The sequence below is a fragment of the Cucurbita maxima genome, unplaced genomic scaffold (assembly GCF_002738345.1).
Source record: "Cucurbita maxima cultivar Rimu unplaced genomic scaffold, Cmax_1.0 Cma_Scf00131, whole genome shotgun sequence".
Taxonomy (NCBI): Eukaryota; Viridiplantae; Streptophyta; class Magnoliopsida; order Cucurbitales; family Cucurbitaceae; genus Cucurbita; species Cucurbita maxima.
In genome coordinates, this window is record NW_019272147.1 from 180277 (window position 1) to 198863 (window position 18587).

The following is an 18587-nucleotide window of genomic DNA, read 5'->3' on the forward strand; positions in this document are numbered from 1 at the left end:
TACTTTTACGATCAAGTAAGTTTCCGGCAAAATCCGCATCCAAATATCCTACCAATTTAAATTCAATATTTCTAGGATACCACAATCCTAAATCAATAGTTCCAAGCAAATATTTAAATATTCTCTTAACGGCATGTAAATGAGATTCCTTAGGACAAGATTGAAATCTAGCACAAAGACATACACTAAACATAATATCGGGTCTACTAGCGGTCAAGTAAAGTAAAGATCCGATCTTACCTCGATAAGCTTTAATATCCACACTTTTACATTTTTCATCCTTGTCAAGCTTAGTGGATGTGCTCATGGGAGTTCTTGCAATCTTACCTCCCTTGAACTTGAACCTTTTGAGCAAATCTTTAGTGTATTTCTCTTAATTGATGAAGATACCATCCTTAAGTTGTTTGATTTGAAGTCCAAGAAAGAAACTAAGTTCTCCCATCATACTCATCTCAAACTCACTATACATACATTTAGAAACTCCTTCACATAAAGAAGGATTAGTAGAACCAAATATGATATCATCCACATATATTTGTACTAATAGCATATAGTTTTCTTTAATCTTAATAAAGAGTGTAGTGTCGAGTTTACCCATTTTAAAATCATTCTCGATAAGAAAATTACTAAGTCTATCATACCAAGCTCTTGGAGCTTGTTTTAAGCCATATAGACCCTTTTTTTAACTTAGAATGATGAGGAAATTCAACATACCCTTTTTTTAACTTATAGCATGATGAGGAAATTCAACATTTTCAAATACGGGAGGTTGTTCTATATAAACTTCCTCCATAATATAACCGTTCAAAAATGCACTTTCACATCCATTTGGTACAATACAAAATTTTTGTAAGAAGCAAAAGCAAGTAACATTCTAACATCTTCTAATCTTGCAACGGGTGCAAAAGTTTCTTCATAATCTATGCCTTCTTCTTGACAATAACCTTGAGCTACAAGCCTAGCTTTATTTCTAATGATATTTCCATTTTCATCCATTTTATTTCTAAAAACCCATTTGGTTCCAATAATATAAGTATTAGATGACCTAGGGACTAATTCCCAAACTTTGTTCCTTTCAAGTTGATTTAGTTCTTCTTGCATAGCTAAAATCCAAAACTCATCATTTTCAGCATCCTTAAGACTTTTTGGTTCAATTTGAGAAACAAAAGCAAGATTATTAAATAAATTAATAGAAGAACGAGTTTTCACACCTTATTCGAGATCACCAAGAATCAAGTCCTTGGGATGAGATAAGCAATACCTTCATTCTTTTGGCATTGATGAAGAACCTTCCTCCTTTAAGCTCACCTCTTTTTTACTTGAACCAATTTCTTTGCCTTTGTCATTAACAAGTAAATCTCCAAAATTTCTTTCTAAATCATCACTAAAAATTGACTCATTTAGAAATATTATTGCAAGATTTATCAAATACAACATGCATAGATTTCTCAATAACTAAAGTTCTCTTATTGAAAACTCTATAAGCTTTATTAGTAGATGAATAACCAAGAAAAATACCAATATCTTTTTTTTAATCAAATTTTCCAAGGTTTTCTGTGTTGTTCAAAATAAAACATTTGCAACCAAAAACTTTGAAATACCCAACATTTGGAATTATGTTATGCCGAAGTTCATAAGGAGTTTTATCTAATGAAGGTCTAATTAAAACTCTATTTAAAATGTAACAAGCGGTATTAACGGCTTCCGCCCAAAAATATTTAGGTAAATCATACTCATTTAACATTGATCTAGCAAATTCTTGTAAAGTACGATTTTTCCTTTCAACCACACCGTTTTGTTGAGGAGTCCTTGGAGAGGAGAAGTCATGAGAAAAACCATTATCTTCACAAAATTTTTCAAAGGCAACACTATCAAATTCTCCTCCATGGTCACTCCTAATTTTAGTAATTAAAAACCCTTTTTCATTTTGAACTCTTTTTACAAAAGTAACCAATAGTTTCAAAACATCATTTTTTTGTTTTTCATCAAAACTAAGTAAATCTTGAAAAATCGATCAACTATCACAAAAGCATAATAATTTCCTCCATAACTAGCTATTTTAGAAGGGCCAAATAAGTCCATATGGAGTAGTTGAAGAGGTCTAGTAGTAGAAATCATATTTTTAGATTTGAAAGAAGACTTAGTTTGCTTGCCCATTTGACAAGCATCACAAATTTTATCTTTTTTCAAATTTAAGTTGAGGAAGACCTCTAACTAATGAATTTTTTGACATATTTGAAATAAGTGCATACTAACATGTCCTAGTCTTCTATGCCATAGCCAAGAGTTATCAAGCAAAACCGAAAGACATTTATCATTTCTAGGACAATCATTCAAATCAATAGTATACACATTATCATCTCTATTTCCTACAAACAAAACTTTCCTATCACTAGCATTTTCAATTATGCAATTATTCTTATCGAATACAACTCTAAAACCTTTATCACATGATTGACTAATGCTAAGTCATGCTTTAAACCATCCACTAACAATACATTTTCAATGAGAGTACAAGAATCATTACCTATAGTACCCTTACCAATTATTTTACCCTTCTTGTTATCACCAAAGGTTACTAAGCCATCATCCTTCTTGGAAAGATTCACAAACTTGGATGGATTACCCGTCATGTGTCTTGAACAACCACTATCCAAGTATTACTTATTTTTCTTGGAGGCTTTCAAAAAAACCTAAAAACAAAGATATTCAAAATTGACCTTTTTGTACCCATACTTGTTTGGGTCCTAGAAAGTTAGTCTTCACAAATTTAGGAATCCTTTTCATGTTTGCATTCATATTAAAAACATTGTATTTGGATAAGTAACCAGAATAATCTTTATGTCAAAATTTATCACACGAGAAATAAACAACATTATACAAGAATTTATTTCTTTGGACCAAATTTGTGTATTCTATTTTTATTCGAAAAATTATTTTTTAAAACATTGTTAAACTTTGTATGTTGAGAAACTTTTCCTCTTGAAGGAATATTTTGAGAATTTTTCAATTTAAAGCACTTGGGTCTAATATGACCTTCGACACCACAATAATGACATATAGGCACAAATCTAGATTTATCATACTTAGATACAAATTTACATGTGTTAGATTTAGACATGATAGAGGATGCTTTAAAAAATATTGTTTTAGAACTTGAAGGTGTAGAACATTCATCAATATAGCCTAATGCTCTTTTATCACCATATGACTTACCTCTTTCAAGTATTTTATCTAATTTTTGAGCACCTATGGTTAACCTTTTAATAGACTCCTTAGCTCTACCAAGTTCTTGCAAATTATTTGATTCATTTTCTTTGAGCAATTTAATTAATTTATCTTTTTCACAACAATCATGCTCAAGAGACTTGACTTTATCAATTAATGCATTTTTTTCATCACAACCAAATACATGCTTTTCACAAGGTACATCAATTTTAACAATATTATGATCCTTCTCTTTTAAGCAAGAAATTTCATTTAATAAAGACTTATTTACAATGATTGAAGTCTTATATTTCTTTTTAACCACAACATACTTTGAACTAATTTTTTCTAAATCAATTGTCATCTCATCAACATGTTTAAATAATTCATGATAAGAAAGAGATTCAAGAGTTACCTCATCTTCTTGTTCATCTTCTTGTTCATCCACTTTGTCACTATGAGCCATGAAGCAAAAATTTCCTATTTCTTCATCACTTCCACTTGCACTTTCATCACTATCATCCCAAGTAGCCTTCATTGCTTTCTTCTTGGATTTCTTAGATGATTTGAGGAAAGGACAATTCGTTCTTATATGACCCGACTTTTTACATTCATAACATATTACCTCATCGTTTTTGCTCTTTTCACCTTTTGACTCTTTTTTATTGGTGAAATCTTGAATTGTTTCTTCCTTTTAATAAATTTTTTGTACTTACGTGTGAAGTAGGCGACATCATCTTCACAAGGACGTCCTCATCTTCAGAGTCAACTTTGATGGACTTTAGGGATATACTTTTCTTCTTTTTGGATTCTTCTTCCATGTGCCCCTTCATGGTAATCTCATGTGTCATGAGAGAACCAACGAGTTCATCCAAAGGAAGCTTTGTGAGATCCTTTGCTTCTTGAATCGCCATCACTTTTGCCTCCCAACTTTTAGGCAAAGACCTAAGAATTTTTCTTACATTTTCGGAAGTATGAATATACTTTTCCAAGATTTTTCAAAGCATTTAGAATATTAGTAAATCTATTAAACATATCACCAACAGTTCATTTTCCTCTATTTTAAATAGTTCATAATTATCATGCTAATTTTTGTTTCTTTAACTTGATTTGTTCCCTCATGAGTTACTTCAAGAGTTTTCCAAATTTCATATGCCAAAGAACACATACATACTCTATTAAATTCACGATTACTTAAGGCACAATAAAGACAATTGATAGCACTAGCATTCAAAGAACATTTTTTCATATCACGCTCATCAAATTCCTCTTCTAATTTTTACACCTCAACATTATTAACAATTTTTATTGGAATGTAAGGATCATTACTAACATTTAACCACAATTGATAATCAACCAATTGCAAATAAATTTTCATTCTAGCTTTCCAACCTGTATAATTTGTTGCATCAAAATAAGAGAGTCTAGAGGTTGATTGTCCTTCACTAAAACCATTTTTAACACGTAGGTTGGCCATAAGCTCGAACAATAAAGTTTATATAAAAAATCTATAAGAACAACCCGCTCTGATACCAATTGTTGGATCGGTATGGCAACCCTAGAGGGGGGTGAATAGGGTTTTAACGATAAAAGTGTTTAAAGTGATTAATTCAAGTCAAAACAATAATCAAGTAGAACATCAAGTAGAACATGCAATAAATCACAATAATAATTTTGAAATTAAATAAGAAAGAGTTAGAAAAATGACACCGTAGTTTTATAGTGGTTCGGTCAAACTCGACCTACTCCACTCCCCAAGCGCCTCTCGGGAATTTGAATAAAGAACTTTCTCGACTCTTTCCACGGATTAGAGCCAAACCACTACACCGCTCTTTTTACAAGTTCAAGAGAAAACTCAATCCTTTCCACGGCGCAGGATCAAACCGATACAAGTATTTGAGTTTGATAATAACACACCACAACTCTCTCAAAGAGTAGATTTACAATTTGGGACACTCACAACTATTTCCTCAATACAATAATAATCCCTCTCAAGAATAAGATGAAGAGAAATAAACTTGTAAGGTTGGAGAGAGCAACAAACAATGGAGACTTTGAACAAATGAGGATTGGAGAATGTATGTAAGTTGTGTTTTAAAATGTGGGGGAAGATGAGTTTATATAGAGGAGAAAAATGACAAAATGTAGGAATTAATATTGACCATTGGATTGTGTTAGGAATAATGGGAGGGGGAGATTAAAAGTAAATAAATAAGAAAAATTTCTAAATTCATTTATTTAAAAATTTAAATATAATAATAATAAAAAGTCATGCGAGTAAGATCAAATGAAAATTTAAAATTTATTATAATTATAATAATATAATAATAATAAAAACGATGTGAGTAACTACCAAAATTTCAAAATTTAATAATATAATAATATAATATAGTAATAATAAAAATCGATGTGAGTAACGGTTAGATTCAAATTTATATTTTGTAAAAATAATTTTATTTAGAAATATAATAATAAGAAAAGCTCCACCATTTGTTACTCTTCCAACATTATAAATGTCATACTTTGATATATTTTGATTTGTCCATCATTTTGATTTTGCTGCCACATCATCACGTCGGGTATGTTGTCTCGACTCTAATTTCTTCGTTTTAGCTCTAATTTGAGTAATTGAAAATTCGTTGTAATCGTTATTCCCGACTTTATACTGTGGACAGTTCAAAATACTGAAAGTAGTTAATATCTAAAAGTAGGTTTGTTATCATGAAAACATCAATCAATTAATTGATTGAAATTAACTAAAGTGAGATCAAGGGCCAAAAAGCCAATACTAGTTATAAGATAAACAATAATTAAAATGCATTCTCCCCAAAAATTAAGTGGAACTTGTGACTAAAAAAGAAGAGACCTAGCTACATTTAGGATAAGACGATGCTTACGTTCTAGACTTCATTTTGTTGTTGAGTATAAACACAAGTGCAGTGAAATTCAATGTCACAAGAAGTAAAAAATGGTTGCAAAGATAGAAAATCAGTTCCATTGTCTAATCTAATATCTTAGTAGTATGAAATTGAGTCGGAATGAATTTAACAAAGTTTACTAATGGTGTACTTATTATGTAAAAGCCCAAAAAATAAATAAATAAACAAATAAAAAATATTATAAACAAAAATTATTATTATGTAAAATAATAATAATAATAATAATAATAATAATAAATTAATAAATAAGAAAATAAAAACAATTATTCCCTCGTTCCTCCCCACTAATTGTAGTCACTTTCCCCAATAATTCTCCTCAACACATTTCACAGTTCCCAATAATCTCTCCTCAACACATCTCACAGTTCCTCCAAAATGAAACAGAAATGAAAAATGACAGATTTTGAGAAAACAGAAATGCCTCACATCAAATTTATAGGAAATGGGTTTATAGAGATGATTGAGATTTACATGGGAGAAAGATACATCATGAGCGGATTAAATTGGCCAAAAGTAATTGTTAATCTAATTGAAAAGGTAACCAACAAAAATATAAAAAAAAGGTTCAAACAGATTTAACAGAATTTCTTCTCTCCTTCAAAAACAAACACAAAATGGTTCAAGATTTAGTTTTGCTAGTAAAAGATATTTTGCTAGAAAGAGATATTGCATTTGAAGAGGTTAGTAGTTTTCCTTTTATTTTATTTAATGATATTAAAAGTCATCCTTAAACAAAGAGAGATAATCAAAAGAAGGGAAACACAGTAACAGATAGGGAAGGAAGATTGTGAATATAATGGAAGTTATCTGAAAAATGTTAAAGAGTATTAAACACGGTAAGAAAAAATAGAATATTGGAAAAATTTTAATGGGTATTAAATGGTTTGAATGAAAATAATTCTATAAAAAACATATATAAAATTTCAAGACCTAACTCAAGCAAAGACTCTAACGTTCGCATGAAGTATAACACATAGATCAACATAAATTAAAGAAACAATTTTGTAGAAATTCAAACTTGAAACTGATGTCATGGGCTCACATAGGTTACTTGGATTTCAATGGACTTTCATTAAGGATAATGACGGAACATCAACCTAAGCTAACCAAGTAAGTGACCTTACTATCGGCATGGTTATATTTGCTGTTGACGCGTACCCCGTGGTTCTGTACGTGTCATATATATTGATATGTGTGAATTGTCTATGGATCAATATGCTTCTTATTTGTTATGTATATGATATAATATATGAATAGTTTGATAATAATTACGGTACGATGTGTTCAATGATATGTTTGAGATAGGATACGAGAAGGATGCACAAAACGAAATGTAACGATGTGCGAACTAGCTGGTGAGCCCATACTCGCACGTATGGGTTGTGTGTAGAGTATATGGTACACGTCCAAAATTACTCGTTAGGACAGCATCGTAGAAACGAAACGAAACGAAACGAAACGAAAGATAGGTCCCATCATTTCATTGCATGTGATTGTTGCATTTAACACCAATAATGGGGTCACTTACGGAGTATTTCTTTAAATACTCAAGCCATATGCTACTACATTTTTTCAGGTTAAGTCAAGGCATTCCTGTACGGCTGACGACGACATCGCAACTCGAGACCATGGCACATGCATAAGGTAGTGGTATTTATTTTCTTAGACTTAGGCTAGACTAGGATGTTTTTAACTTAAACTCTTATTTATTTTATTTAGTCCTTTGTTGTGTCGTTTTAAAATGTTTTCGAAACACGTAAGTCCATGGTTGTGTTTTAAGATAAAGGTTATGTTTTATGAAATTTAAATGAAGTCTTCCGCATTCAATGTTTATGGTACGTATACAGTAGCGACCTTAAATTAAGTAGAAAATTTTGGGTTGTTATATCTTATTTGTGTTGCATGAGAAAAACCCAAGTACATCGAGTAAAATCATCAACAACCATCAACAACAGTGAGAAAAAAACACAAACTAGAATGGGTTAGAATTTTATGTGGTCCCCAAACATCAAAATGTAACCGATCAAAGGCAGAATGGGTTGTTATTGAACTTTTTGGAAAAGACAACCTAGTTTGTTTTGCTAATGGGCAAATACTACAATTATGAGAAAGAGTAGCATTATTAAGATGCAATTGATCAGCTAGAAATTTAAAACGAGAGGAGAAGGATGACCTAGGTGTAAATGCCACAAATCAGATGACTGAGATACTTGATTTGCTGAAGATTTGATTGTAGATGAAGAAATATGATAGAGACCTCCGAATTGTTTACCCGAGCCAATCATCTTCCCCGTAGCCAAGTCCTGCATAACACAAGAATCAGGATAAAAGGTCACATAACATTTTAAGTCATTGGTAAGTTTGCTGATGGACATTAGGTTTAAATTGGATGAAGGCACACATAAAACATTGTTTAATTTAAGGTCAGAATTAAAAGAAACATTTCTAGTATGTGACACATGTGTTGTTCCTCCATTAGGCAAATTTATTGTAGGTATCGTGGTAGCCTTTGGTTCAATCATAATAGAAGCTTTGGATACTATATGATCTATAGCTCCACTATCGAGAATCCATGGATTATAACTCGTAGAGTTAATAGATAATGCAGGTACTAGAAAAAAACCTGCAACATTGATGTTATTATCAGAATTACCAAAAGGACGATGATTGAGTGCAAATAAGGCTTGTACAACCTATTGTAATTGCTTAGAAGAAAAATTTGGGATGGAATTAGGTGACTGTTCTTCTATATTCAACTGAGAAACATCGGCCATATTTGCAGATGATCGATATCCTCGATTGTTGCGTTGATTGATTTGTACTGCCCTTCTAGAATTATTTTTCTGTTGACATTGATCTTCTGTATGTCCCCCTTCTATAACAAAATTTACAGTGAAACTTAAGGAATCGACGCTAATGATACAGGTTTGAAATCATCACCTTCTTTCCTTCCCCTCCTTTTGAAATGTTTCATAAAGTGTATTAAATCCATAAAATAAATCTCATAAAGTGTATTAAATCCATAAAATAAATCAGCAGCATGCAACCAAGAACAAATTTCATAGATATATTAGTACAAGGTTTGTTAGGTACATTCAAATGATTGTATATTTAGTCTCTTTGCGTTTAAAAAATTTGCCACAAAATTTATGGACATCGTACTTCATCTTCGGCCGAAAGAAATGTTTATGCAATATCTTATAAACTTTATTAATCCTGAGATGTCCCATTAAGGCACCCCATGTGCTTCTCTCAAAAACAAATCTTTTATAGAGCATTTAGGAATACAAAGCATAAAAAATTTATGAAACAAATAATAATCATCCATAGCTTTCTTTGGAAGACAAGATGCATAAATAGTTCTAAAATATTGATCATCTCTATATAACTCGGTAATATACTCTAGTCCAAGAATTTTTGTAGTAAGGGAAGTAAAGAGATCGTACCTTTTAGATTACACATGAGCTACCATATTATCCTTACCTTGCTTATACTTGATGACATACGAAAATGTTTCAATAAATTCCACCCAATTTGCATGTCTACGGTTCAGTTTGTTTTGACCCTTCACATACTTCAAGTTTTCATGATCAAAGTGGATCACAAATTCTCTAGGCCATAAGTAGTGTTGCTGCACATGCAATATATGAACTACAAACAATTCTTTATCATAGGTAGGGTTTTTCAATGTTGCCCCATTTAGTTTTTCACTAAAATACACGACTTTTCATCTTGAATTAAAACAACACTTATGACCAAACCACATGCATCACATCCAATTTCAAAATTTTTATAAAAGCTAGACAAAACAAATAATGATGCATTGATTAAGTTCTTCCTAATCAAATTGAATGCATTCTCTTACATTTCTCCCCATTTAAAAACAACATTCTCTTTCACTAAGTCATTCAATAGTTTAGTTATGGTTCTAAAATCATTTATAAATCTCTTATAGAGGTTAGCTAACTCATGAAAACTCAGAACTTTACGTGCACTCTTTGGTGTTGGCAAATCCATAATGAATTTAACTTTCTCTATCTAATGCTACTCTACTTTTACCAACTATGAAGCTAATAGAGTCAACTTTTTCCAGGCAAAAACTACCCTTATTAAAATTAAATTTTCCTTTTCTATGTGTAATAAAAACTAATTTAACATGCTCCACATACTCCACATACTCCACATTCTCAAGCAAAATCTTCAAATAAATCATAATATCATCAATATAAACAACAACAACATGTTTTCTCAGATATTTTCTGAAAACATTATATATTAAGCGCATAGGTGTACTAGGAGCATTAGTAACCTAAAAGGCACAACAACCCATTCATACAATCCAAACTTAATATTGAAAGTTGTTTTCCATTCATCTCCTACGTGCATTCTAATTTGATGATATCCAAATTTCAAAATAATTTTTATAAATAGACACGAATCATGCAATAAATTAAGCATATCGTCTAACCTAGGAATAGGATTCGATACTTTACCGTATTTTTGTTGATGACTCTATTATCCATGCATATGCGCCAAGTTTCATCTTTCTTCGGCACCAATAAGTCTCGTATAGAACATGGACTCAAACTTTCTCATACATAGCCCTTCTCCATGAGCTCCTCCACTTGCTTTTGAATTTCTTTGGTCTCGGTTGAATTGACTCGGTAAGCTAACTTATAAGGATTGACCGTCCTTGGAATGAAGTCTATTTTATGTTTAGTACCTCTAATGGAAGGTATTTCTTTATCTTGAAACATGCCTTCAAATTCCTGTAAAAGAGATTGAAAAACATTAGGCAAATTCAAGTTGTTATAGTTAGAGACAAAAAATCCTCCATTGTACATAAGTACAAAGATCAATTTTTGTGAAAACCTTCTCACCTCTACAACTGTAGCCAAATAACTCTTTCTCTCTTCCTTTTTTCTTCAATTTCATCTCTTTTTTCATTCTTCTCTCTTTCTTTTTTATTTTTCTTTATTTTTTCACTCAACTCTTGTTTTTCTTTTTAACTTTTTTTCCTCAAACTCTTTCATTTTTTCCTCCAACTTTTTCTTTCTTTCCTCCAACTTTAATTGATTAGCAAATACATTTGCAGAACTCAAAAGTACAAGAGTGGTTTTTCTACCATCTTTTACAAAACAATACCTATTCAAATAGCCATCATACATAACCCTCCTATCAAATTGTCATGGTCGGCCAAGCAATATATCTCCAACTTGCATTGGTAACACATCACAAATAACTTCATCTTTATATTTTCCCAAAGTAAAAGATATTAAAGCTTGGGAACTACCTTCATTATTCCACTATCATTGAGTCATTGGAGCTTGTAAAGTTTAGGAGGATCTTGGGGTTGAATTTGCAACCTTTTGATCAACATGGTACTTACAACATTGGTGCAACTTCCACTATCAATGACAAGACTACAAGCAGTCCCCTTGACTAAACACTGCGTGTGGAACAGGTTGTCTCTTTGATCATCAACATCATTCTCCGTAACTTGAGTTTTAACAAGTCTTCTTGTTATAAGTGCCAAATGAATCTCTTCTTCCAGTTTCTCCTCATTCTTCTGAACTTCTTCAACTAGATCATTGATCTCCCCTCCATTTTCCTCGTCTTGGTTCATGATTGTACAAATAGTAGTGAAATATGTTTAGGACTTCAAACACTCAACTCATTGATTTTACACTCAGGGACACTCGTGTTTATACACACAAAGGTAGGTTGTTTGGAAAAGTGACTAAATTATGATCAATGTAGGCTAATATATGGGTAAAGCAATTCTGATAGTAGCAAGCTATTCAAGACAATCAAGATAAGTTAATTATGAAATAACAACAAATAAAACAAGACGTGAACAAACAAATAAGGGACACAAAGATATTTTTGGATAGAATTGCACAAAAAAATTTAAAAAAGAATTCCAAAAAGAAAGGACGTGAAGATTTTAAGAACGATCTAACTCTCATTTTTACAGAATTCGGGAAATTTAAAAGTTATCTTCAAGCGTAAATTTAGATGGATTAAGAAAAAGATGTGAAAGGAAGTTTATTTGATCTTCAAATAAACATGCAAATGATCTAAAAAAATGATAAAGATCATTTATAATCACAATAAGAGCAAATATGATAAGATTTTTTTTTTCAAGATCTCAACGTGATCTTTAGGAAGAACACGAGAACAAAGTGAAAAGTTGATGAATAATGGCAGAAATGACAGCAATAAAATAAAGGGATAGATTTAAAGAAAAGATAAACAATAGTAGAAATGAAGGATAAAATAGTCGGCCACACAAATGTAAACCTAGGCTCTGATACCACATTGATAAGGCAACCCTAATCCCCAGCCCAATGATCCAATCTTTTGTTGAAGCAAGAACCCTTGAATCAAAGTAATTAACACCTCCTTATACGAAATTTGGATGAAACAAGAGATAAGACTAGAATTAGATTACCTTTTATGATCGAAGATCTAGAAGCAAGATTTGGAAACCTTGTTCTTAATTGAGTCACTCCACAATCAAACTTGATCAAGACTTGATTGAATGTCTCGGGTGCAATTCGACCACAAGAATTGCTTGAAACTTAGAAATGACAAATATGATGCTCAGATTTCTAAGGGAAACGTCTCAATTTGAGATATGAATTACATTCATCCACAAATCTGAATTTTACATAACATATTGTGTGTATTTATAGTCTCCCGAAAAAAACCGTTTGTGGACGGGATTTATTCCCAATCTCCTTTAATCTCCACAAAAGAATAAGTAAAATTGACCATTTGACTTTTACATAATTTATAAAATTAAAAATAGTTCTTTCTAACATTTAATGTGCTTGAGTGGCTAATGCAACAGGTTTGAAATCAATTGAGGTCTTTGCATTGAATCTTCTTGACAATAGGTCCATTTGGAACACCGTGATTCTTATCAATTAGGACAAATCTAAATTTTTAAAAATGGGCTTATCAGTTTATTAGGACATAAACCCTAATAAGGGGAGGTGGTAGACTTGAAGCTCGAGGATGAGACTATGAATTCTTCCAAAAGAGAGGTAGATATTCATGATAGACTTCATGACCAAAAAAGCTACAAATAAGGGCCCTCGTTTGCTTCATATTCAAGGTGGCCTATCGAGAATTTGAATACCCACAAAGGGTAGCTCTTCATGCCTTCCAAGTCAAAGCGTCAAAAACCCCTGCATTGGGGACCTTGAAGTACTATATGCTTTTCGAAAGAGAGTGGGAGAGACAATAGAGCCAATAAAATGAGGTCTTATGTACATTGAGGTCTTGGTTAACTATAGATTGGCCAAGAGTAGAATGATCAATTCTAGAGTCATCCACAACTTCATGATAGAGACCCAAGAGAAACACTTGAACACTTTCTAGCATAAAGACACTGGAACGATGAAACTGTCAATTTTGTAATTTTGTAGCCTTACCTATATCAAAAGTTGCAAAGAGAACTTCGATCAAGTTGGAGACTTGGATTGAGCAAACCGATTTTATGATAATCAAGATGAATGATTTCAATGTCGTGTTAGAGATAGATTTTTTTTTTTTCTTAAAAGCAAGGTCATTTCCATGCCCCAAACAAAAAGCTTAGTGGTTATGAGGTCAAACCACACTATCATTCAAATCCATACCCGATAAACAAAAGGGTGAAGATGATATCGACTACTGAATTCATACTGGAAACTTTTGGTTAACTCATCCATGGGAGCATCATATAGGAACCGATGGCTCCCATGGATGAGGACTAGTTATGTTATCCATGTCATAAACTTAAAACGTATCCTAATCAAGAAGACACCAATAACAATGCGGCAACACGACCTCCTGCCATGATGAAGAATCTCATTACGAAGAAAGTAGAAGAGAGTTCGGTTGAAAGATACGACACATCAATAGATCAAGAAAAGACTTACAAAAGTTCTTGGTAGATCGGAAGAGATATCACAACGCTGAGATCGGTTGGAAACACTTCGAGAGAGCTAAATTCAGCCTCCTTCTACATTGCTTAGTTCGTGAAGAGTTAGTTGATAAAGACGTCAACCAATTTAGTGGAGGAGAATATCACAAGCATGCTCGTCAAAGGTCTGTTAACTGTAGTCGCATTCTTGATGTCACTGTCATGTTTGTTCAAGGCGTGTTGTCTGTGGTCTCATGCTCGTTCCAAACTCCTTTTACTTGTTTTCACGGAGTTAGGTTTTTATCATTTCTATTATGTCAATTCGAAGGTGTATGACCGTTCACCAAAATCATGTTTATATCTACGAGGATCAAAATGCCTCAAAATGTACTATAGGGGGATGTGACAAGTTTTCAATTCGTCCTATCCGGGTTATATGTAAGTCCTAATAGTTGCTTAAGGCACCCAATCTTCCTATTCATAAGATATCTCTCTCTCATCCCTCACTTATTTTACCTTTTCATGGATCTCTCTCTCCCTCCATCCCTCCTAGAATTGTTGTCTCTACACCAATTAGATTTTAGTTCATTAATTTTAAACCATCAAGTCTAGTTTACAAACTTTCAACTACTTCTAGTGTGGTTAAATGATTTTTACAAAAATAAAAATGATAAAAGGAGAGAACCTAACATATAATGGGGTTCAATTTAATCAAAGGAGAAAAGAGATGTCTATCCCTAAGCGACCATAAAAAAAAAAAAAAAAATAAATAAATAATCTATAAATGATTAAAAAAAATTGTTGATAGATATAAAAACCGCATATTATCACTCTATCATTGATAGACTTTAAGACTTCGAAAAATGTAACATTTGTAAATTATTTCTGGTTGATGCATTTATAAATTTATTGGATAATTACAAATATGACAAACAATTTTGCTTCTCATTAATTGTGACACCTTTGCAAATAAAAAGTCACCAACTTTTTATTACATCACTAACAACGACATGATAAAAAGACTGAAAAATATATAATAGTGTTTTGTCGATTCTATCTTATATAATGTTTTATTATTTTTATTATAATAGAGAATCAATATAGAATTGGTATCTAAAAACACCTAACAGTATTAGGAAATTGTTATTATTATAGTAAGAGGTTGAGAGACCAATGAAACAGATATTGTTACATTGCATAGTTCTTTAGTTGACCCAAACAATTAAGATTAAACATCCATTTTTAAAAAATAACCAGTTGGAAAAATTAGGGTTTTTTCAATTAAAAATATAATCATATTGACAAAGAAACTTTTTTTTTAATTTAATAACTTTAAAAATGAGAGATGGAACCGTCAATCATTAAAATGACAATTAGTGTCTTATCTTATAAGATAGACTTAAATTTAAAAATGTTAGCACGAGACAGAGTTAAATGATGATTAGATTCGATTAAATTTTTACCTACATGATATACCTAATTAAAAATGGTTAAACCATATAAAAACAATAATAGTTAAATAGAACAAGAATAAAGTATTAGTTGATAAGTTAAAATTAGAGTTAGAAGGGTAAGCATTAACCTATAAATATCACTCCACACTTTTCCTATTTTCCTATCACTTGCTTCCTTTTTCTCTCTCAGGCTTATCATGAACACTTGTATCATTAAGTTTTCTTTGTCTCTTCTTGTAATCTTACATGTTTTTCTTTCCCTTCAACTTTTTTTTTTTAACCATGCCTCAGCTGCTGAATTAACATTCAATATTGTTACTCTCGGAGCTAAGCCTGATGAAAAGACCGATGCCTCGCATGTGCTTCAAACGGCATGGGCTAAGGCCTGTGACTCATCTGAACCAGCCACTATTTACGTTCCCGAGGGTATATTCTTCGTTCGAAGTGTGAGATTTAATGGGCCTTGTAAGAACAATGCTATTACTATTCTCATTGATGGAACTCTTGTGGCTTCCTCGGACATTCAAGTTTTAGCTAATTCTAGTTCTTGGATTTTGTTTAATCACATAAATGGGCTTTCCATCACTGGCGGTATTATTGATGGGCAAGGAACTCCCCTATGGAATTGTAAACACTCAAGGAAGAGTTGCCCCATTGGAGCCCGGGTATGCAGAATTTGAGTTGGCTCCATATAAAAAGAATTTGAAAATTTTTCTAAAACGGAAAGTTGAATGAAAATAACTGGATTAATTAGGGTTTAGGGTTTATGGATTAATATTATTTTAAATTTTTACTAATTCTCTCTTTTGATTGTTTTGAATTGATAGAGTCTTCAAATAAATGATGGAAAGAATGTGAACATCAATGGATTATCTTCAATTAACAGCCAATTGTTCAGCATTGTAATGAATCGGTGCCAAAACGTGCATATGACAAGAGTGAATGTCTTGGCTGCAGGCGATAGTCCAAACACTGATGGCATCCATGTGCGACAATCATCAGATGTGACCATCCTCAACTCAAACATTGGAAACGGTGACGACTGCATCTCCATCGGTCCAGGGACATCCAACATGTGGATTGAAAGTATTACATGTGGACCTGGACATGGAATCAGGTAACTAGAGATAGATTAGGATGAACATGTTTAGAAATGTTTTTTAAAGGGTTTAAATAAATTTGTCACATTAATATTGAGAAGATAATTTAAACGTTAAATTAAATTTGAATGGTTAAAATATATTCTAAAGTTATTTTGAACCTGAGAAAAATGATTTAAATTATTTTAAAATTATTTTGGATAAAAATAGTTATATCATATATTAGGTTAGAGTGAGGAAATTAAAGGTTAGAAAACATTTGATATTTTGTTGAATGTGTTTGTAGCATTGGGAGCTTAGGGATGAAGGCTGAGGAGGATGGAGTGCATAACATTACAGTGAAATCATCTACATTCACAAGGACTCGGAATGGAGCAAGGATTAAGTCTTGGGGAAGACCAAGCAATGGATTCGCTACAAACGTTCATTTTCAACACATTATTATGGATAATGTGAAAAACCCAATCATAATTGATCAAAATTATTGTCCACATCTCAAAGACTGTCCTGGTCAAGTATATTTCCTCATTAATCTCATACATTGTTAATTTTTTTCTAATTATATTTAAACTTAAATTTTATAAATACTTGATTTATTTTATCTTTAATTGTTTGAAATTTGTTTGTGTTTAAGAAGGGTGCTAAATTATTAGTATTATTTTTTGGTACATTAAATTACTTTTATAGGAAATAATTTAGGGATGCTATTACTTTTGATGTCTTAAAGTAGTAGGAAGCTTTTATGATTTTATTTTTTTAATTTATCCAAAATATCTAATATCATTGGAGATAATTGCTCTAACTTATAATATACTATCTAGAAAATCTAAGACTATGCTTGATTTATATCTTATTATTTAATTCCTAATTTATATTTGGTTTTAGAATATAGTTTTATTGTTCTTCTTTATTTTAATAGGATTCTGGAGTTAAAGTTAGCGAAGTGACATACGAAGACATCAAGGGAACTTCAGCCACTAAAATAGCAATCAATTTTGATTGTAGTCCAACAAATCATTGCACTGGATTACGCTTGATAGACATAAAGCTAACTTACGAGAATCACATCGCTAAAGCTTCATGTAAAAATGCTGAAGGAACTACCTTTGGTGTGGTTGAACCTTCTAGTTGTTTAGCATCGGCAAACTTTTATCCATATACTATAGACCCTTTAGGATATTCTTAAACATGATTCTCTTGTATGTCAATCACATGTGGGATAATATTAAACTTTAAATAAAATAATCAAAGTTATTATTAAAATTAAACAATTAATTACGAGGCTTTAGGGCATAAATCTTAACACTCTCGACCACCTAGATATTCTGACATTTTCTCCATTGTTTATGTTACCCTAGTTTATTTGAGATGCCTAGATCATAATTGTAGCATCATGGTATCTACTTATTCCAACACTTTTTCTTAGCATGCCTTTCCTTATAAGGAAGTTGAGCAGAGTCGGTCTCAGTCAAGGCTCTACCTGCTCTACCATTTCGTATAGTACCACTTCAGGTTTTAGGATCCATAATCTATCATCCTGCAATAGACTCCAAGTTATTAGGTATTGTAACCAATTGTATCCTAATTAGTTTAAAAGACGGTAATTGACATATGCATATAATTTACATAAGGAGTGAGATCACGCCTACTAACCTTACAACTTACATACCTTGTCAAGCCGAGGTGAGCTTAAGTCAAGCTGCAGGCAGTCACGGTCATGCTTGTCCAAGGCGTATTGCCTACGGTCGCGTGTCAGATGTCCCAATCATGCTTGTTCATGACGTGTCTGTCCACAACCGCATGCCCATTCCAAACTCCTTTACTTACTTTCAAGTTAGATAGGCATTTACTGTTATTGTTGTGTTAGTACCGGGGTGTATGACCTATCAACAAAATCATGTCTACACCCGTCAGGGCTAAAATGCCTCAAAATGTACTATAAGGTATGTGACTAGTCATCAATTCTTACTATTCA

At 32.0% G+C, this 18587-nt stretch overlaps 1 protein-coding gene across 1 annotated transcript; it reads left to right on the plus strand.

Moving 5' to 3' along the window:
• Nucleotides 1–15709: 15709 nt before the first annotated feature.
• LOC111473552 (polygalacturonase-like) lies at nt 15710–17798 on the plus strand. Its single transcript, XM_023119027.1, has 4 exons — nt 15710–16177; nt 16340–16629; nt 16899–17127; nt 17532–17798. The coding sequence occupies exons 1-4, from the start codon at nt 15710–15712 to the stop codon at nt 17796–17798; spliced, it is 1254 nt and encodes a 417-aa protein (XP_022974795.1).
• The last annotated feature ends 789 nt before the right edge of the window (nt 17799–18587 follow it).

Excerpts from the sequence above, each read along its gene's own strand:
- LOC111473552 (XM_023119027.1), top strand. The coding sequence starts at position 15,710 with ATGAACACTTGTATCATTAAGTTTTCTTTGTCTCTTCTTGTAATCTTA. Across the intron at positions 16,630-16,898 it reads GGACCTGGACATGGAATCAG|CATTGGGAGCTTAGGGATGA; the intron begins GTAACTAGAGAT and ends ATGTGTTTGTAG. Across the intron at positions 17,128-17,531 it reads TCAAAGACTGTCCTGGTCAA|GATTCTGGAGTTAAAGTTAG; the intron begins GTATATTTCCTC and ends TTATTTTAATAG.